Here is a 21,818-nt window from a genome sequence, read left to right as displayed (position 1 = left end):
ACACACACACACACACACACACACACACACACACACACACACACACAGAGAGAGTTGGTTCTCTGTTTCTCTGGAGAACCCTGACTAACACAATAACCAGTAGGATAATACAGTGTGACAATCAAGGCTGGATTATATGAAGCACTGCATGTCCACCTTTGCCCTCCTTTGAATCACTCACTCTGGGAGAAGCTACCTGCCATGTCATAAGGACCCTCAAGCACCCCTATGTAGAAGTCCACGTGGTGAGGAACTGTGGTGTCCTGCCCACAGCCAGTACCAGCTCACCACCCATATGAGTGAGCCTCCTTGAAGCTGACCTACTAGCTCCAGTTCAGTATTCAGATGGCTGCAGCCCTAGCCAGCATCTTCACTGTAACTTCATAGAGACCCCAAGCCAGAATCACCCAGACAAGCAACTGCTTCTGAATTCCTGACCCTGAGAAACTGTGTATAATAAGTGTTTCTTGTTTTAAGCTGCTCATTTTTTACATAGCAATAGACCACAATACACCATCTAACATATTTTTTTACATATTTGTCTTCCTTTTGCATATCTGCCTCAACTAGAACATAAATTTCCAGGAGGATAGGAATTTTTTTCCTTTTTGTTCACTGTGGAATCCTAAGCACCTAGCACAATTTTTTAACAGCAACCCCCTCACATAGGTACTGTTATTCCCATTATACAGATAAGGAAACCGGGACACAGTAAGGTTAAATAACATGTCCAAGATTGTGTAGTCAGAGCCAGACTTTTCTCTACAACCTAATGGGCTTAACCAGAGTCCTGTATTGACCCACTTCTATGCATCCCTTCCAGTGTTATGTTCAAGGCAGAAGGATAGTTATTATTGAGAATACAATTAGATCTCAGACATGATCTTTGCTGTCGTGGAGTTAACAATCATTTGGGAAAGCAGGATGCATATCAGATAGCCGCTATATAAAGCAGGATCTAATGAGTGCTATGTAAACGTGTATAGGCCGTCAGAGGGTAACACATTGCCTTTTCCAAAGAAGAATGACTACCCATAGTTCTTATGATTTGTGCCATATTATTTTCAAAACCCTAGCCACAACTAATTGGAATAAGGATAATTTCCTTAATCAAAAGCTGACTACTCTAGGTAGGCATCAGCCCAATATAGGGCCTCGTATATGAACGCTAAGCCTATTTGACTGTTGAGATAGTATCCTCAGTTTTCTTATTGGCCACGTATCTGTACAATAAATCTATCATCTTGTAGCCTGAGCCTGTCTTTAGTCCTTGTTGCCAGAAAAGGCCTCTCATGCATAATGCAGTTTAAAAGTCCTACAGATGTTCAGAGGAGTCATAGGTTAGAGGAAGATAAGGCTGAGACACTTCATGGAGAATTGACACATGAGCTGCCGCTGAAATAAGCATATACCTTAATCAGTGTTTTAGAGATCATATCTTCGAATCGTTTTAATTTATAAAGTATAAGAACTACATGTTTTCACAGCATGCCAAGAGCAAAAGATTAAAAAAAAGAACTATAAGTGCTTGACTTGGGTGTTGATTATATTTTTGTGGACTTATTACACATATTTTATTTTATATAAATGGTATTTCAAAAATTCATTTTTGTATATTGTCGAGTTATTTGTTATAAGTAGAAAACAGTATCTGTAGTTTTGACTAGAAATAATACAAAAGTGCATTTCTGAACCTGTGGTTCAATAATTGCCAATGATTTATAAAAGTGTTTCAGATGTCATTCAGTGTGGTAATGCAGTCTGTTTCCATTTCATTTTTTAAAAAATCCATAAGGTAAAAGAAAAAGAGCAATAAAAGGAACCAGACGAAAGTAAAAGAGGGAAAAAAGAAGAGAAAGAGTAATTGAAGTTTGTAATTTAGAGCCTCTGCCCTTTTGACTTTCAGTTTGAGTTTTATTCTGGAAATGACTGCTGTGTCCTCTGTCATGTCTCTGGCAGCAGAGAGGGGAAGGAGGGAAGAAATCTGCCTTTACATCCTAGTTCACTCATTCAATGAATATTTATGGAGACCTTACTAGGTACCTGTAACTGTGCTTTTTATCATACACCCTCTGCCTGGATTATTTTTTTTTTTTTTTTTTTTTTTGAGACGGAGTCTCGCTCTGCTGCCCAGGCTGGAGTGCAGTGGCCAGATCTCAGCTCACTGCAAGCTGCGCCTCCCGGGTTTACGCCATTCTCCTGCCTCAGCCTCCCGAGTAGCTGGGACTACAGGTGCCCGCCACGTCGCCCGGCTAGTTTTTTGTATTTTTTTAGTAGAGACGGGGTTTCACTGTGTTAGCCAGGATGGTCTCGATCTCCTGACCTCATGATCCGCCCGTCTCAGCCTCCCAAAGTGCTGGGATTACAGGCTTGAGCCACCGCGCCCGGCCCCTCTGCCTGGATTCTAAGCATTATACCTGACACGTAGAAGTTGCTCAGCAAATGTCTGATACGGATGATGGGTAGATAGGTGACCAGTTGTTGATAACTTGTTGAAAAGTATAAAAGATGGAATTTTGCATCTCACTCTCATGGAGTAGAAGACTAATACTCCCATTAAGAACAACTAGAAAATCTAGATTAAATTCCTGGAAGTGGATTTGAAGGAATAAGAGTTTCTCTGAATAAAGACCAGATTTTCAAAGAAGGTTGCAGAAATGTGTAATGAACCTGAGATGGCTGAATGCTATTTCTCAGGGAAAGGATCTACCTGCTCCATATACAGACTTTCAACCAAGTGTCTTGTTTTCAGACCTTCCTCCTACAAAGCTGTCTGGCTTCTCCAATTCCTGACTCTATTCTGGACTTCTTTGCTTTGCAAATGTTGGTATCATGTAATTTTATAGCCAGATTGTTTTAATGTTTCATAATGAACATTTTCCCAAAGCAAAGTGTTTGCTGCAAAACAACCGTATCTTTAAGCCAGCATTGTGGGAGAGTTCTAGATTCCTACCAGAGTTAAACCCAAGGTAGTCATATGTGTAATTCAAGTGCTTATAAAACAGCTGGAAGGAAAAAAAACTTGGATATAAAATAAATTTAGGTGGGTCACAGTGGTTCTAGAGCCTAGGCTTAAAAATGCACATCTTTATAATAAACAAAAAGAGACCAAGATAGAGGTGAAGGAGATGTCCCCTTAGAGCAGTAGAGGAAGAGTTATGGTTCTATTTCATTGAACTACCTTAAAGAATCTACTTTGATGAGGTGTTAAATTAAGGACATTCATAAGAACATCAGTCTCGTTTTCCTGTGCAATATGAAAACTTGTGTGAATATTTATAAGCTAGCAACTTCTTTTTCTCTTCTGTTCTTAGAGGTATAATTTGAACAACAGGGCCTTGTAAAAGTCTTAAGACTTTTGAAATTGTTAAATACTGCAAAGATAACCTTCAAACAGAAGTGTGTAATCCTGATTGGCTGTCTTCTAGATAGTTTGTTGCCTTGAATTCCTAAACAACCTAAAAACTTGTATCTTTGCTCTGTAAAGTCAGAAGAGAATCATTGGCACATTTCTCTTTTTCAGTATGTATAATGCAGAGAAACAAATTCCTGTTACACTGGTTGATTTCTTATTTTAATAAAGATTTAACAAAGGAAATTGCCTTTGTGTGTGTGTGAAAATTTAATATCTAATATCCTTATCTTTGGGAATTCATGTAATTCTTTTTCTCAAGTTATTTAACAGTGTTCTTCTTTTTTCTACATAGACTGTCCTTCATCTACTTGGATTCAGTTCCAAGACAATTGCTACATTTTTCTCCAAGAAGCCATCAAAGTAGAAAGCATAGAGGATGTCAGAAATCAGTGTACTGACCATGGTAAAAGGCTTACTCTTTTCTGTTTGTTTTTTCACAAATTAGTAAACAGTGTTCATTAATTTCTTTAAAAACTGATTTTGTCACATCTGACTTTTAACTGGGTCCTAAGATTTAATGTACAATTTTTATTTGACAACACACAAGCTACAGGCAGTGGAATTGGGTATATATTTAATCCTGGAGTTGAAAGACAGTTGTTGGACAATATGGTCCAAAGCAGGGTCTATTTAACATGCATATCCTGTGCCAGGCACTGTGGTTAAGCACACCATATACTTTACCTGGCTTTAATTATCATAACAAACCTATCAAGTAGTGTATTATCATCATTTTATTGAGAGATGAAATTAACTTCAGTTATTTGTTCAAGGTAACACAGGAAATAATTGACAAAGCCAGGATTTTAACCCAGGTCTGTTGGATTTTAGGCTTAGAGTTCTTAATCACTTAGTTATTCTCCTGGAAAGTGCTGAAGTCAGATTACATAGGACCATGAAGTAAGACTGTAGTAAAAAAGAGTATATCAAGGAAAAATTATAAAAAGGCGATTTGCTAGAGCATACACTCAGTGTTCTCTAGGAAATAGATTTATAACTTCACATTGTAAAATATTTGAAATAAAAATATCTTTTTTTTTTTTTTGAGACAGGATCTTGCTCTGTCACCCAGGCTTGAGTGCAGTGGCATGATCACAGCTCACTACAGCCTTGAACTCCTGGGTTCAAGTGATCCTCCCATGTCAGCCCTCTGAATAGACAGGACTACAGATGTGCGCTAGCTATTTTGTTTGTTTGTTTGTAGAGACGGGGTTTCACTATGTTACCCAGGCTGGTCTGAAACTCTTGGCCTTAAGTGATCCTCTCACCTTGGCCTTCCAAGGTGCTGGGATTATAAGTGTGAGCCACTGCATCCAGCCAAAAAATGTCATTTTTTAAAGACTGTGCTTGGAGGCTATTTATATATTTGGCTGTTGGGCCCAATTGAGCCTCTAATTATTTTGACACTTTTTTTTTTTTTTGAAATGGAGTTTCACTCTTGTTGCCCAAGCTAGAGTGCAGTGGTGTGATCTCAACTCACTGCAACCTCTGCCTCCTGGGTCCAAGCGATTCTCCTGCCTCAGCCTCTGGAGTAGCTGAGATTACAGGGGTGCACCACCATGCCTGGCTAATTTTTTGTATTTTTAGTAGAAACAAGGTTTCACCATGTTAGCCAGGCTGGTGTCGAACTCCTGAGGTCAGGCAATCCACCTGCCTCGGCCTTCCAAAGTGCTGGGATTACAGGCGTGAGCCACCGTGCCCAGCCGAAAGGTGCTTTTTATTACTGTTATATTCTTCAACAATAACATTTGGAAGAATGTTTCAAACTGTATTAGGGATACCTTAATCAAAATCATATACATTTATTATAGAAGGAATAAATGTAAACACTGAAATTATTAATCTTATTAAAGTGCCACATAGTACTTAATACATATATGTTGTTTCCCTTTGAGAAAGTCCTACATGAACATCGGCTCTGTGAAAACAAGACGAAATTTCCAACATGCCAATATGGTTTTATTTCAAGGCAGGTGAAATAAAATAATAGCAATTCTGCTGGTCTTAGAATATTTTTAAATCAAGTTTTCCCCTGCAACTATTTTCTTTCTTTCCTTCCTTTTCCTTTTTCTTTTCGTCTTTCTCTTTCTTTCTTTTTCTCTTCCTTCCTTCTTCTCTCTTTCCTTTCTTTCTTTTTCTTCTCTCTCTCTCTTTTTGTTCATTCTTTCTTTCCTTTTTACATTTTTTTTTTTTAATGGATTCTCAGTCTGTTGCTCAGGCTGGAGTGCAGTGGTGTGATCTCAGCTCATTGCAACCTCTACCTCCTGGGTTCAAGCAATTCTCCTGCCTCAGCCTCCTGAGGAGCTGGGATTACAGACAAGTGCCACCAGACCCAGCTAATTTTTTTTTTTTTTTTAATATTTTTTTGGTAGAGACAGGATTTCATCATGTTGGCCAGGCTGCTCTCGAAGTCCTGACCTCAGGTGATCCACCCGCCTCAGCCTCCCAAAGTGCTGGGATTATAGGCATGAGCCACCGTGCCCGGCCCCTACAACTGTTTTCTATCCCTTAAAAAAAAATTATATTAGGTATACTGAGACATAAACGTAATTTCAATGACATAAATCATACTCAAGGCTGAGAGCCAAGACATGTCCCTGTAACCTTATTAGCTTGTATGAACTGTAAGATCAAAGTTCATTGTCCAGCTCTAATATATATAGAAAGTTAAGCAACTATTTATTATTTTTATTTACCTAGTGATTTTCACTGATTCTAGAATATGCTGACTTTTTTCTCTTTAAAATAATTTCAGGAGCGGACATGATAAGCATACATAATGAAGAAGAAAATGCTTTTATATTGGATACTTTGAAAAAGCAATGGAAAGGCTCAGATGATATCCTACTAGGCATGTTTTATGACACAGATGGTAAGTGATATTTACCTCGTGGGACGTGACTTTGTTCTTTTTTAATGTAGTAAAACTGATGGCTCTTCAATTCTCTAGTTCAAGTTGATGATTCCTGTGGCCTCCAGGTGTTACATTTTCAGTGTGCGGCTATGATCGTACCACAGCTTGTATCTGCATAGCTCAATGAATTGCACAGATGAAAGCCACAGTTGATTCTTGTCTGGATTAAAATGTGGCTCTAAGGCTCAGTATTTTTGTAATATAGCATGATCATAAAAGTTAGTATTAGCATCTGCAACTAATAGGCTAAGGATAGAGTAAATTATCACGGTTCTATTATATAAATGTATTATATAAATGTATATAAATGTAATAGATGTATTATATAAATCTATTATATAAATGTATATAAATGTATCATCACTGTAGACAAATATAAAGTACGTATGTAAACATTTTCAAGTGAAATGAAATTACTAAGGTTACTACTAACATTTAACTATTTTTCTTGACTTTTCCCTTAAGAATATTATACATGTATATATTTTTGCAAAAACTGAATCATCTTCAGAAACCTCTTAAATTGATAGCTTTTGATGATTTGGCTGTACACAGGATATATTCCTCCTCCTAATTTTAATCCTACAACCAAAAGTTTAGACCAGACATACCTTAGTAACTTTCCACCTTTAATCCTACACACTTTTCGACTTGAACACCTTTTAAAACTGTCATAATGTTGAAAATATTCCTTAATTGACAGATGCGAGTTTCAAGTGGTTTGATAATTCAAATATGACATTTGATAAGTGGACAGACCAAGATGATGGGGAGGATTTAATTGACACCTGTGCTTTTCTGCACATCAAGACAGGTGAATGGAAAAAAGGAAATTGTGAAGTTTCTTTTGTGGAAGGAACACTATGCAAAACAGCTAGTAAGTATGACTGAAGGTGTTTTTCCATTCTAGGAGGGGCAGGGAAAGTAGGGCTGGTTTTAAAATAATTTTGAGATAAGTATGCCTCAATAAATAGGATAAGGCTAGGCACGGTGGCTCACACCTGCAATCCCAGCACTCTGGTAGACTGAGGCGGTGGATTCCTTGAGTGCAGGAGTTCCCAGCTTGAGCAACATGGCGAAAACTCGTCTCTACAAAAAATACAAAAATCAGCTGGGCATGGTGGTGTGCACCTGTGGTCCCAAATACATGGGAGGCTGAGGTGGGTGGATCAATTGAACCTGGGAGGTTGAGGCTGCAGTAAGCGGTGAGTAAGTCATTGTACTCCAGCCTGGGCAAAGAGCAACACTCTGTTTCAAAAAAAAAAAAAAAAAAGAAAGAAAAGAAAAGAAAATAGAGAATAAGACTTCAGAATATATTTATAGGATGGTTTGCTCTTAAGTCTCTTGGAACTCAAATTATAATTCTCTTACATTTAGGAGATAAGGCCAGATCACATGAAATAGGCATACTTTTATCCTATCTGCTTAGTGTTTGCAAGAGGTCAAAAATTTCTTGTTTAAAGGAATTATTATAATCTCTTTGCATGTGATTTAAGAGAGCAGAAGTGGTGAAGAATAATCATGTATAATTCTAGAATTCTCGTGTTACTTTACAGGGAATTCGATTCTCCATAAGAACATCTTTTGTTTAGGCAAACAAAAACTACATCATAGTTTATAATTCATTTGGAATTAAAATGTTTTCTTCTGACCCATCAGAAGGTTGTTTTTTTTTTGTTTTTTTTTTTTTTTTTTTGAGACAGAGTCTCTCTCTGTCGCCCAGGCTGGAGTGCGGTGGCGCAATGTTGGCTCACTGCAACCTCTGCCTCCCGGCTTCAAGCGATTCTCCAGCCTCAGCCTCCCGAGTAGCTGGCACTACAGGCAGCTGGCACTACAGGCACCTGCCACCACGCCCGGCTAATTTTTATATTTTTTAGTAGAGATGGGGTTTCACCAGATTGGCCAGGCTGGTCTCAAACTCCTGACCTTGTGGTCTGCCCCCGTCCGGCCTCCCAAAGTGCTGGGATTACAGGCGTGAGCCACTGTGTCCAGCCCAGAAGGTTTTTTAATGAACAGAATTATCCTGGCCCACAACAGTATTTTGATGATATTTATTAAAATACTACAGTTTGTTATTCTAAGTTTTAGAAAGTAAATGTTTTCTCATTAAAGAAACTTAAATTTTCAAAATGTGGGCTGGGCACAGTGGCTCATGCTTGTAATCCCAGCACTTTTTGAGGCTGAGGCAGCCTTGTCAACATAGCAAGACCACCATCTCTACAAAAAAAGTTTTGTTTTGTTTTTTAATGTTTCAAAATATGAATTTGGGGTGCTTGAAACATGATATAAGCAACCATTTCCCCATTTTGCATACTTAGTATTTTCCCCTTCTACTTCAACTGTAAACCAAAACTCCACATCCTGCTCTGCTTAATTCCTTTCTTTACATATGGAAGTATGTACTTTTCTTTACTTGCAACGGCAGGATCCTTGACTACTATTAGTTTTACAGTGATTATCAAAATGTTCATCATAGTTTTATGGTAGTAGTATTCAACTTCAAATATTTGTTTTGCAAAATATTGGTTCTTTTCAGGTACTGCACCTCATGGTGCAATTACATAAACAAAGTTTTTAATTAAACTATAACTTCAAAACATCAGAAATAGTGAGTACATCCATACTAAGGTAGTTAGGGTCACAGTTGTTTAATTTTACGACGTTTGTTTTCTATACTCTCCAACCAGAATCCTCTTTTTTCCTTTACCTCATTATTGTATTTTCCTCAAGATCCCATATTCGTTTCCACCAACCAAGCTAATGCATGTTGTGAGCCCTCTACAGCTTTCTTTAAAAACTAAGTTCAAAACAGACAAGAGACAATTAATGAGGCAAAGAAATACGGATTTTAAGCTATGAATATGTTGATATTAAGCTACTAATAAAAGGGTTTATTTTTAATGATTGTGAACAGGTTTAAAGTCAATCCTATAATAAAGCATAATTAAATTCTAATTTTAATTTTCTTTCGTATTTTAGTTCCATACAAAAGGAAATATTTATCAGGTAAGTGATGATTTGGTCTTTAAATTTTTCCCACAATTAAAAATATATCAAAATTCTGGCATATTAAAATACTATTACAGATCCCTTTTAAAAATTATGTAATACAAAGTAGAACAATTTTTATAAGAATGTAGAAAGGTCTCTTAGTAATAAGACTCGACATTTTAAATATATTCTACAATATGTAGTTTTGTCTGGCTTCTTTGACTTGGGAATTTTTTTAAGATTCATCTGTGTTGTGCACATTCACTGAATTTTTTTCCTAAGCCTTATAATACTTTATGAATATATCATATATTGTCCATTCTCTTGTTTATGGATATTTGGATCACTTCTAGTTTCAAACTAATTTGAATAGAGCTGCCTACGAACATTCTCATACATCTTCTTTTGGACTATGTTCTCATTTTCTTTGAGTATATTCTAGAAAGTAGAAAGCTGGGTCATAGGGCAAGTATATGTATTTAGATTTATTAGAAACCACCGAATAATTTTTCAAAATGCTTAAATCATGTTACTACTGGCAGCGTGTCCAAGTTCCATTTGCTCCATGTTCATCCTATGATGGTATTGTCAATTTCTTTATTTTTAGCCATTCAGATCAGGTGTGTAGTGATCTTTTTGCGGCTTTCATTTTCATTTACCTGATGATGTTGAGCACCTTTCAGATGATTATTTATTTGTATATCTTTTGTGAAAAGGCTTTTACCCATTTTCGGAGTGCGGAGTGCGGAGCTTGACTCGCTGCAATCTCGACCTCCTGGGCTCCAGCAATTCTTCCACCTCAGCCTCCCAAGTAGCTTGGACTACAGGTGTGGGTCGCCATACCCAGATAATTTTTTTTGTACAGATGGGGTTTCACCCTGTTACCCAGGCTAGTCTCAAACTCCTGGGTTCAAACAATCCACCCACCTCAGCGTCCCAAAGTGCTGAGATTACAGGCGTTGGGCCGCCATGCCCAGCCACCCATATTATTTTTATCGAGTTGCCTTTATTATTGGTAGGAATTTTTAAAATAACTTTTGTTTCTTTAAATTTGGATATGGGCCGGGCTAAATAATACAAAGCTTAGCCGGGCACGGTGGCGAGTGCCTATAATCCCAGCTACTTGGGAGGCTGAGGCAGGGAGAATTACATGAACCTGGGAGGTGGAGGTTGCAGCACTCCAGCCTCAGTAACAGAGTGACTACATCTAAAAACAAAAAAAATTGAATCTGAGTCCTTTGTCAGTTTTCTATTTGGGGGTTACTACGATAGAACTATGACAGAGGAGAAGAAAAGTGTTGAGTTTGTGTGTATACAGGAATTACATCTTCATTCATCTATAGGAAGAAGACAATAAATAACAAGCGTTAGTGTGGATATGCAGCAATTGGAACTCTTGTGGTGGGAATGTAAAATGGGGCAGCCTCTGTGAAAAACAGTGTGGTGGTTCTTCAAAAAAATTAAAATTACCATATGATCCAGCAATTCCACTTCTCAGTATGTATCCCAAATAACTGAAAGCAAGGAGTCTTTAATATCCGTACACCCATCTCTTTGATAGTTGTGTATCTATGTTCATAGCATCATTTGCCATAGCCAAAAGGTGGAAGCAACCCGTGTCCATTGATGAAGAGATAAACAAAATGTAATCTGCACATACAAATGAGTATCATTTAGCCTTAAAAGACACGAAAATTCTGACACACGCTACAACATTCATAAACCTGAAGGGCATTAGGTTAAACAAAATAAGCCAGTCACAGGCCGGGCGCAGTGGCTCACGCCTGTAATCCCAGCACTTTGGGAGGCCAAGGCGGGTGGATCACCTGAGGTCAGGAGTTGGAGACCAGCCTGGCCAACATGGCGAAATCTCGTCTCTACTAAAAAAAAAAAAAAAATTAGGTGAAACCTGGAGGCAGAGGCTGCAGTGAGCCGAGATCGCTCCACTGCACTCCAGCCTGGGCCAGACAGAGCAAGCCTCCATCTAAAAAAAAAAAAAAAAAGAAAAATAAGCCAGTCACAAAAGGCCAAGTTCTGTATAATTCTTACCTACAGTATGAGGTACCTGAAGTAGTCAACCTCACCAAGAAACTCTTTGCCAAGGGTTAGGTCAGGGAGAAATGGGAGTTTAATAGGTAGAGTTTCCATTTTACAAAATGAGTTGTTCTGTGAATGGATGGTGGTGATGTAGCACAACGAAGTGAATATACTTAATGCTACTGCTCACCTAAGATATTTGTTACATGTAATTCTTTACATTACATTTTAAAAAATCAGGTAGCAGAAGCATGTTATTTAGACATGGAGATAAATAGCTGAAGCAACAGGAGTGTAGTTAACTTTAAGGAATGGATGTTCAGGTGAGTAGTAGTGGAGCAGGAGCACAGTATTTTCATTACGTATCTTCTAGAACTGATTTCTAAGCTATGTAAATGTATTACTTTGGAAAAAACAGAGATACATGTAAGTTGGAACATTTAGAAAAAAATACATCTATGGCTTCAAAACCATGAATAGATGAAACATCTGGCAACATAGGGTCTTCAAACTACAGAAAAAGTAATCTCTAAATTCATTACATGTATATATGTGTATGTAAATCTATATTAAATATGTGTGTATAATTTAGTGAGTAAATACTGTGTGTCAGACTTTCTCCTAAAGTTAGACATTGAAGACAGAGCAATGAACAAAACAAAAGCCCCTGCTCTCAAGCATACATTCTAGTGGGAAGGGTAAAACAAAAATATGTGAGATAGTGACATATCCTATAGGGAAAACAGGTAGATAAGGATGAATTCCAGTGCAAGAAGGGAGGTGCTGTACTTTATTTTTCGTAGGGTGGCCAGGGAAGGCCTCATTTGATAAGGCCATGAGTTTGCAGAATGAAGACCTAAAGTTAAAGTGAAAGCCTGTCATGTAGATAGACAGGGATTAGGCTTAGTCTGACTTTAAGGAGTAACGGTAGAGAACATGGGAGTTGAAGCAGCAAGGAAAACCACCCAATAATTAAGTGTAGCTGCAATCTTGGCAAACAGGGAGTTCCCCTTCATACCAAGTGTAAGCTGGAAGACTCCCTTGGGAAGAATACTTTCAACAGAATTAAGGTGTCCATTGTCGGATGCACCTAGTGTGGCAAGCAGACAGGAAAGGGCAAGTTAGTCCAAGCTGGGTTCAGCAAAGGTTACTAGAGAGGACACGGGAGTTAAATCTTCAAGGACAGGTTATCTGAGATGACAAATCAGGACCAAGGTGAAGGGTTGAATTTTTGCTGTCACTAAATGGACTTGGGCAAGTCATTTAAACCCTGTGCCTCAGAATTAAATGCACACAGTTGGCACTCAAACTAACCTGAGGTTACAGCCCAACAAAATGTTTCATATAGTTTTTGAGGTAGATTATACATAGTTCGGTCCTCAGATGATCAGTGTTTAGAACTAGGGCATGAAAGTAGCAGTCAAATAGGAAACAGAAGAAAAATGTGTAGTCTTGATAATTAATAGAGAGGAAGTCTATAATTTCCAGATTGGATGACTGGGCAGTGGCTATTTGCAGGAATTCAGAAGGGATTTGGGAGTAAAGTGGGGGTACACACACATATTTATACATGGATTTACATACAAAACTTGAATGGTTGAGATCAACCATGGAAAGCTTTGAGTCCACAAAGATGACTAGGAAGCAGTCGTCTGAAAAACAGAAGAGAGCAAAGTCAAGGAAGCCAAGTGAGGAGATAACTTCAAGTCTGGACCGCTAACAATCTAGTTGCCTCAGGTTGAACTAAAACATTCACGTGTTTATGCATGTAGTCATAAAGAGATCATTGTTGACCTTTGCCACAGGAATTTCAGAATGTTGAGAAAATGGATTAAATGGGCTTAAGATATGACAAAGAAGTGAAAGCTTGTTTCAGTGTTTGTTATGTCTCCTCAAGTAAGGAACATTGTTAGGCTAAAAAGTATTTTTCCTAAATTTTGTTTCTTTAAAAAAGTAGGATTTCATGGTAAATAGCTATTATACGCTCAAGCAATGGATTTTTCCTTTAATTAATGAGGTAGATAATGGATTTCCTAATGTAAAACTATCCTAACCTCCAGATACAAACTACACATTGTTTTAATACACTGCTCATCAGTTGCCTTGACAACTGACTTTGTCACACATTTAATAGTATGCAGCTAACTAAAACCCCTGGAGTCAACTTTGGCTAAAGGTCACTTGCAGAATGTGAAAATAAAAGCAGCATATATACTTACTGTGTCTCACCCATCTTGGATGCTGTCCAGTTCTTAGGATACCAGGTCTTTTAAAGCTATATGATTTAGTGTGTAAATATTTCTCAATTACCATGATCTTTCAGACTTGTTTTTCTGTATTACCATCATGTAATACCTATTTTTAACGTAGATGCTACTGATTATGAAGCTATTACTGTACAATCATTAGTAGACTGAAATAAAGTGTGTTCACATTGGTAAAGTTAAGGTTCTACACTGAAAATGGGCTATGTTAATTTTAAGAAAACTATGGGGCTGGGCACAGTGGTCCACACCTGTAATCCCAGCACTTTGGGAGGCTGAAGGGGGCAGATCACTTGAGGCCAGGGGTTTCAGACCAACCTGGGCAACATGGCAAAACTCTATACTAAAAATACAAAAATTAGCTGGACATCATGGCATGTGCCTGTAATCTCAGCTACCCGGGCTAACACATGAGAATCACTGGCACCCAGAAGGCGGAGGTTGCCGTAGCCAAATGGGAAGAACCCCATTTGAACTCAGTTTACAGAATTCTTGGCGTTTTTTTTTTTCATTTTAATGTCTTTAATAATACCAACAAATCCACCCTCACACCTTACCAAATCTTTACTACCAAATTTTATTTCAGGATTAAAAGATAATTCACTTGTGACCATTTCCTCACTCCTCCCAAAAAATCCTGTCAATATCTGAAAAATATCAATGGCTCTCCCTCACTTTAACAAATAATTTGGCCAGATTTCTCTCACTAATCTTATATACTTCCAGGTCTCATTTTAACAAGCACCAGTTAGAAATAATGGGTATTAAGAATATAATAATCAAAAATCTGTCAAAATTATTCTGAAAAATTTTCACATTCTTTAGCCTATTACTATACATAATACAAGTACCTGCCCAAAAGTATTTTCGTCCTCCTAAACCAAGTTACTTTCCTCAATTTATTAAACTGGATTCTTATAGAAAGATTACAAGGGTTTGAATAGGCAAGAACTGCAAAGTTGTACATACTTATAGAACTTTAGGAAAACACACAAAGAATGAATGAATGCAGACACCCAAAAGCAACGTACTTTTACTGCAGCTCTTGGGTGTTTTTTTCAGTTAAACAAATCTTAAATCCCCAAAGCCAGGTGAACCATTAAACCTCAATAATGTAACACATTATCTAAATACTAGAATTCCTAAAGGGAACAGTAGGTCTGAATTGGTAGTCTTAGAAAGTAAAGCAAAGGAACACAAACTGGAGCATGGTGTACTTGGGTGATTTCCATTTTGGGATCTTCAGTAGAGTGGAGAAGTGCACAACTTCCTAGAAAATTTGAGTAATATTCTTCAGGCCAAGAAATATAAATCTTGATAGGAACAAATGTGCAATTTTTGGTTTTCTCATCAGTGTGGGAAATTCTCAACAGAGAAATGTTTAAAAAAACTACAGTTGTGCTCATTAAAATATACTTGCAACTTGTGTACCCTAATCTCCCATATGTTCTTTTGTCTTTTCCTTTTCAGATAACCATATTTTAGTATCAGCTTTGGTGATTGCTAGCACAGTAATTTTGACAGTTTTGGGAGCAATCATTTGGTTCCTGTACAAAAAACATTCTGATTCTCGTTTCACCACAGTTTTTTCAACCGCACCCCAATCACCTTATAACGAAGACTGTGTTTTGGTAGTTGGAGAAGAAAATGAGTATCCTGTTCAATTTGAGTAAGTTTTTGGTAATCTTGCACTAAGACATCAACAAAATGCCCTGGCAGAGATTCTTGGGAAAAATTTTAATATAAAACTTGACATTGGATATTAGAGCTTTAATGGTTTTCCTTATTCCAGTAACATTTTTATGTATTCATGTTGTGAAAAGAATCTTTAGGCTCATTAAAAAAACAGGTTTTAGAAATGATCTTAGATCTAATATAGTGATTTTAAGCATCCCGTCAAATGCAGAATCTGTCACTTGAATGAAGGAAAGCTTAAAGCCCAAGAAGCAGATAAAAATAAAAGCTCAGCCTATTTATCTTGCTTGCTGTATCTTCCCTTCTAGTTGACCACATATGTTTATTAGTAAACATGAAATGGGGAATAAGTGATTTTAAGTACATTCCATACATTTAAGTATCTTTGATAATTGTTTCTTTGGCAGATAATTCCTCTAGAATGTGTATTTCCTTTTATGATTTAGATAAAGAAAATTTTACAACTTTTAACACCCCACACCACATAATTTTAGTTTCATTACACACACCATTTTATCACAAATGACTCAAGTTTTAATTAATGTTTATAAGTCTTTTGAAACAAAGTATGATCGCTGTGTCCAGGATGGCATGGAGAAAGCTGGCAATTAGGTTAACACTTATATATCCTAGTGCCCCTTTAAGGATTTCTTTCTTGCCACCGTACCTTTTGTACCTTGTCCTGTACAAAGTATTTCATTCTCCTCAAGCATTTATAAATTTTTCCTTCAACGACATGAAAACTGTGTAAACAAAAACCGAAGAAAAACACTAAGTACAACTGTAGTGACAATGATCAGTTTTCAGTGCATTTATTGTACATTTTAAGAAAAAGGTGAAAATCATTTGGGGAGTAAAAAAATGAAAAAGCTGAAATGAGTGTTTTCCTCACCATCAATAAATCAAAAACAGGAAAGATAGAATGTATAAATTTCACATAAATTAGTCATGTATCACTTATCAATGGGGATACGTTCTAAGAAATGCATAGTTAGGGAATCTTCTTGTGTGAAAATCAGCTTGTACTTACACAAACCCAGATGGTATGGCCTATTTTGTTCCAAACCTACACAGCATGTTACTGTGCCGAATACTGCAGACAACTGTAACACAACGGTATTTGTGTATCTAAATATAGAAAAGGCACAGTAAAAATATGGTCTACTAAGGGAACACTGTTCTGTATGTGATCCATTACTGACTGAAGTATATTGTCTATATTTAGAAGTCTGAAGCTCAAAGAAAAGTAATCCCTCTCCTGAATCCACACCCCATCAATTATCTTACTTTCTTATGGGGAGATACACTATCTCACTAGCTTGACTAATGGCAACAAAGTCCCAGCTTTTGTAATCTTTTTATTGACCACATGAATCGAAAACACTCATCACAATTAACGGCACTATCATTAATGAGACATAAGTAACTAAAAAGTGACACAAAACTATTAACAGTGTGGCTATGTAGTACTGAAAATGCAGGCATTACACCAGCTGTTACATAAGCACAAGCATGCTCTGTAAGAGCTTTACATTTCTGAGATGTGGTGTAGTGTTTGAGATATCTATTTTATTATTGATAGACTATTACTAATGTCAATATTGAACACTACCTTGAAATTCCTCCCTGGTTTTCCTATCCGAATTGTACCACTCCTTGAAGAACTACAGGCAAAGTAAAATTATGGCGTATTATATCAACTAAGAGTTCTAAAGGAGTTCTTAAAGGAGTGGTAGAATTTGGGTAGGAAAGTGATTAAGTCCAACTTAAAACCAACACTCTCAAACATCTAGAACTACAATGTCCAATGAGCCACTAACCACATGAGGCTATTTAAGTAAATTAAGTATAGTTTAAAATCCAGTTTCCCAATTACATTAGCCACATTGTCAAGTGTTCAAATCACAGGTGGTTAGTGGCTACCATACTGGGCAACATACATCATAGAACATTTTCATTATAGCAAGCTTTATTGGGCAGTGCTGCTCTTAAATCCTACCTTCCACTCAACTCCCATACAACTTTCTTTTGTATGTTTTGATACTTTCTACCTAATGGCAACTCTTCCAAAACAGCTGTTTTAAACTCTGATTTAATTTTCAGTATTTGGTTTCATGGCCTCTGGTAATGAAGTGCTATATACATATATGATGAGTCTCGCTGTGTCGCCCAGGTTAGAGTGCAGTGGCTCAATCTTGGCTCACTCCAATCTCCGCCTTGCAGGTTTTCAAGCGATTCTCCTGCCTCAGTCCCCTTAGTAGCTGGGACCACAGACATCTGTCACCACACCTGGCTTTTTGTATTTTTGGTAGAGACAGGGTTTCACCATATTGGCTGGGCTGGTCTCAAACTCTTGACCTCAAGTGATCCACCCACCTTGGTCTCCCAAAGTGCTGGGAGTACATGCGTGAACCACCACGCTCGGCCTACATTTTAATTTTCTTTATATACCAGAACATCTATAACAGGCCCCTTATCTACTCATTAGTCAAGAAATAATTGGATTACACACGCAGGCTTGTTTACTACATTCAGAATGTAGAAACTGCTTTCTTCAACATCTTGGTTTTAGCTAGTAATAACAATATAATTCTTTGGCAGATATTTAGAGTAACATTTTAAACTACATTTTCTTAGAAAATTGCATTCTTTGTAGTGAGCAGTGTATGGTCTCTTTTGTTCAGAATTTAAAACTGATAACCAATGAAAGCCTTTTCTCTAATTCCTCTACTGTCATTTACATGATAATCTGAAGCTAATATGACAATATTTAAATACTAAGTGGTACTAGGGAACTAAAAGAATACTGTAAAGCTTAAGCCATTGTTATCACTGTCATTTAGCATTTAATGACAAAACTATAGAGAATTATCTTATATGCATACCAATCAATGTTTTGTACCATTTAGTTAAAATTTTTAAATAAAGTTTTATGGGTTAAGCAAAACATAATTGTCATACTGAATTTTATTAAAAGTATATATACTTCAAATTCAAAGCATCCCTAAGGACCCACAGAATATATTAAAACTACCACCCTAAAATTTTATATTTTTGCTTTAAGACAGACAATGCAAAGATAACTGGCAAGAGGTGAGCAATATTTTAGAACATTTATATTACTGCTTAAAATGAGATTTGCAATTTTAATAAAATTATTGGTTATGAAGTTTGATGTCTTCTTTGAGCACCAGTTTAAAAGGAAACATTTCAAACTGTAAAATAAATCAGTGTGCACTTTATTTCGAGCCAATGTTTTACATAAGACCAACAAACTAAGTGTGAGCAAATTGTTCATTCACTTGAGAAATTACATGGTTCCATTTAGGTTTGAAAAAGTAGTTTGTTGCCATAACATCAGACCTTAAGGTATTTTAAAGTGTATCCTAAGGGTATTGACAGAAGAAAAATACAGTGTTGTGGAAGTATACACAACTCATGACCACAGTATAGATCCATTCGTGGTAAATAATGTTCATCTGTTCTCCAAAGGTAGTGAAAAATATTAAGTCATCAAATAAATGCTCAGAATTACCAAGGAACAGTTAGAAACGACCAGGATCCAAACAGGTTATTTATATATTTATCTATAAAGAAGTGACAACACTAAAAAACACATTGAAAACCAGTGTTTTAAACTCTGAATGTGGGATTTAAAAATATTCCATTAACTTAAGATTGCAATAATTTTTTTTTAAACCAAATAGAATTTGACTGGCAAGTCTCATATAATTTAGAGCTGTAATATTCCTAAAAGGAATATCTACATACTATAGCCTATCAAATATAATCTGCATTCTGCAAATCAATACAAAAATCTATCCATCATTTATACATTTTATATTTATATACTTTTTAAAAATTAGATTTTATTGCTAAGTGAATTTGGAATTCAAATTAAATTTGGAAACCTAATATAATGCTCTTCTCATAACCTCCCCATTCTTTTTTAAATTTTTAAACACTGGAAGCAAATGATTATCAAAATGAGACTGCAACTTAAGGCATTTTAAAAGAAAAAATAATTAGGTGCCATATAGCATTTTATTTCAAAAGTATATTTTGTCCCACTTTTCTCACTAGCAAGAGTAAAACACAAACCTTTTTTCATAAATAAGACTACAGTAATCAGAACACAAAAAAAGGGTTGATAGGCATTGCTTATTTAAAACAAGGGTAATACTTCCCCACTTACTTAAAAGAAAAAAACCTTTTTGATTACCAGTTTATAAACATCAGATTTGCTATGTTAAAAAGTCCAGCAGAATTTTAATTCAGCAACACTTGAGAATGAATATATATATACAGGCATACATGTGTATGTATATATTCATTTTATATATAGTAAATGTATTTATTAGCCATTCCCCCACAAAAGTAATTTATATTTAATTGCCATTTTTAATAAACATTTGTGTTTACAGATCATCCATCTGTCTTATATGAAGTTAGGCAATATCAAATGTCCTGTTATGGTCTCCATCTTCCTCGGAATCATCCTCTGAAGCTGTTGAAAGAAAACAGGATGATCAAGAATGATTTTAAGGGGGATAAGAATGGGAAGTGTAAATATGAAGCCAGAACAGCAATGACTTGTAAAAACAAAAATCCCAATTTAGTATACTGTTTGATCAAAATGATAAGTTGTATGACAGGGTTAGGGTGGTTTGACTGGGTGATGCCCAACCACAATGCTCCCGCCCCCACATCTTTTTGTAATGTTATATCAATTTTTATAAAAATGAAAATGCTTAAAAATGTGGTTCAAGAGCATCTTCTAAAATGTTTCTGAGATCAGTCTGTGTTCATAGTAGCTAATGATATATAAACACTAGGAAAAAAGTGAACTTAAGGCAAGTGCTCTCACACACCTGAGTAGAATCTGGCTTATTACCGCTGCATGTTTGATGCATCCGATGAGAATGAAAAGAAATGTACATAGAATAAGAGGTTATGGGTGTTCTTGCAATTTACATCAAAGCTATGTCTATACAATGCCAAGATAAAAGTTCATTTAGTAAGTCAAAAAAGCTTCATATAGACACAGCCTAAATTAAAATAATTGGATTCAGTAAAAACCTACTGTTGATTATTCCCCTTTCTCCACACTGTCAGAAACTTATCACTTTTGCAACATTTCTGACCTCAATTTATTCAAGAGTCACTAGTGGCTCAAGAGTTAAAAATAAAGCATCCTCGGTGTCTTTAGGAAAGACATAGTAAGTATAAAACTATGAATTCTGTGAACTGCTTTGCATGTGAAAGAAAATGCAAGCTCACTAAAATAAACATCTAACCAGCATCTTTCCCCCATTATCAAGGGCAAAAAGGCTTAATGCACTCTCTATTTATATTTACACTGGACAAATTAAGAGCATCCAACAAACAGAATCAACCTAGGGCAAAGCACAGAAAAACTATGCAACACTAATAGATTTAAATCCATTTAATAAATGACACAAGCATATAACTAACTCATGACTGATATAAACTCTTATGCTGTATCACTGAGAAATACCAAACTAAAAGATTATATAGCTTATTAAGGAACTTCTTGTGTTTTTCCATTTAACTCTACAGGAGAGGACAATTTAGTCAGAACCCATTTCAGAATGTATTAATACTCTGATATTTAGGGGTTAACTTGCCCCTTGTCTTTCATGCTCATTTGAGTTTGGACATATTTCACCTTCATCTTTCTCTTCCCACATGTTAGGAGTAGACAATACTATGTTTAAGAAATCGAATTTTAAACGAGAATGTTAGTTTTTTAAAATGGAGAAATCTGGGGAAAACATACACTGAAACAAATTACTATCATGATATTGGACAAAGTATAAATTGTAATTTAAAAAAACAGAGACCTTTGTATTAGGCCAACCTAAGGGATCTGAAAGAAGGTATAAAGAGAAAAAATTTAATACCAAGTGAATTCGCACTGACTCCTTTCTTTTCACATATCCTAATTAAAATTGTGAAAATATGTTACCTGGTTGCATCTCAAGACCTTTTAAAAGTTGATAGTATAGAATTAATGACAAAAATCTATGATTTAGATTACCTAGAATTAAAAGGTTCCTATGAGGACTAAGTCTTTTTTAAACCTTACTTCAAATGATGCTGAGCTTTCTGTAAAAGTAAAAATGTTGTGCGCACTATAGATAACATTCCAAATAATTTGAAGATGAGTACAGAAAGTAATTCTTCAGTATTCAACTGAAGAATACATATTTTAAAAACACACTTCAGGTAGTGTTTTGGAATGGGCAACAAAGTGAAAAAGTAAAATATGTAGGGGGTGGGTGGGGTAATCTTCAATTTCTAGCTGTTCCAGAGCCAATACATGTGCCCACATGGTATGAAGCACACTGGAAGTTACAGGACATTAAGAAGAGGATAGGCTGTACAGATGCCTGTAAAGATTTGAGAATTAAGTGCCTTCACTTATAATCCCAGCCAGAAATCCTGAGGCTGGAATGTGATCTTAAGAGACTGGAGCTGT

At 36.3% G+C, this 21,818-nt stretch overlaps 2 protein-coding genes across 11 annotated transcripts in view; one reads left to right on the top strand and one right to left on the bottom strand.

The window, feature by feature from the left end:
- Nucleotides 1-18,485, top strand: part of CD302 (CD302 molecule) — a 23,908-nt gene extending 5,423 nt beyond the window's left edge. The window contains exons 2-6 of one of the 4 annotated variants that reach the window (XM_025405447.1): nt 3,708-3,818; nt 6,171-6,287; nt 7,033-7,206; nt 9,309-9,335; nt 15,092-18,485. In XM_025405447.1, coding sequence (XP_025261232.1) covers nt 3,708-3,818; nt 6,171-6,287; nt 7,033-7,206; nt 9,309-9,335; nt 15,092-15,294 — 632 coding nt within the window. In that variant the 3' untranslated portion in view covers nt 15,295-18,485. The remainder of the gene's footprint in view (nt 1-3,707; nt 3,819-6,170; nt 6,288-7,032; nt 7,207-9,308; nt 9,336-15,091) is intronic. The other 3 variants (XM_025405450.1, XM_025405451.1, XM_025405448.1) reach the window with 3 other exon arrangements.
- Nucleotides 18,267-21,818, bottom strand: part of MARCH7 (membrane associated ring-CH-type finger 7) — a 55,651-nt gene continuing 52,099 nt past the window's right edge. For 3 of the 7 annotated variants that reach the window (XM_025405443.1, XM_025405445.1, XM_025405441.1), the window contains one exon: nt 18,540-19,823. In XM_025405443.1, coding sequence (XP_025261228.1) covers nt 19,765-19,823 — 59 coding nt within the window. In that variant the 3' untranslated portion in view covers nt 18,540-19,764. Of the gene's footprint in view, nt 19,824-21,818 lie in introns of all 7 variants that reach the window. The other 4 variants (XM_025405446.1, XM_025405440.1, XM_025405442.1 and 1 more) reach the window with 2 other exon arrangements.

This window comes from Theropithecus gelada, chromosome 12 (genome assembly GCF_003255815.1).
Source record: "Theropithecus gelada isolate Dixy chromosome 12, Tgel_1.0, whole genome shotgun sequence".
NCBI lineage: Eukaryota > Metazoa > Chordata > Mammalia > Primates > Cercopithecidae > Theropithecus > Theropithecus gelada.
This window is presented reverse-complemented; position numbering and strand designations above follow the sequence as displayed.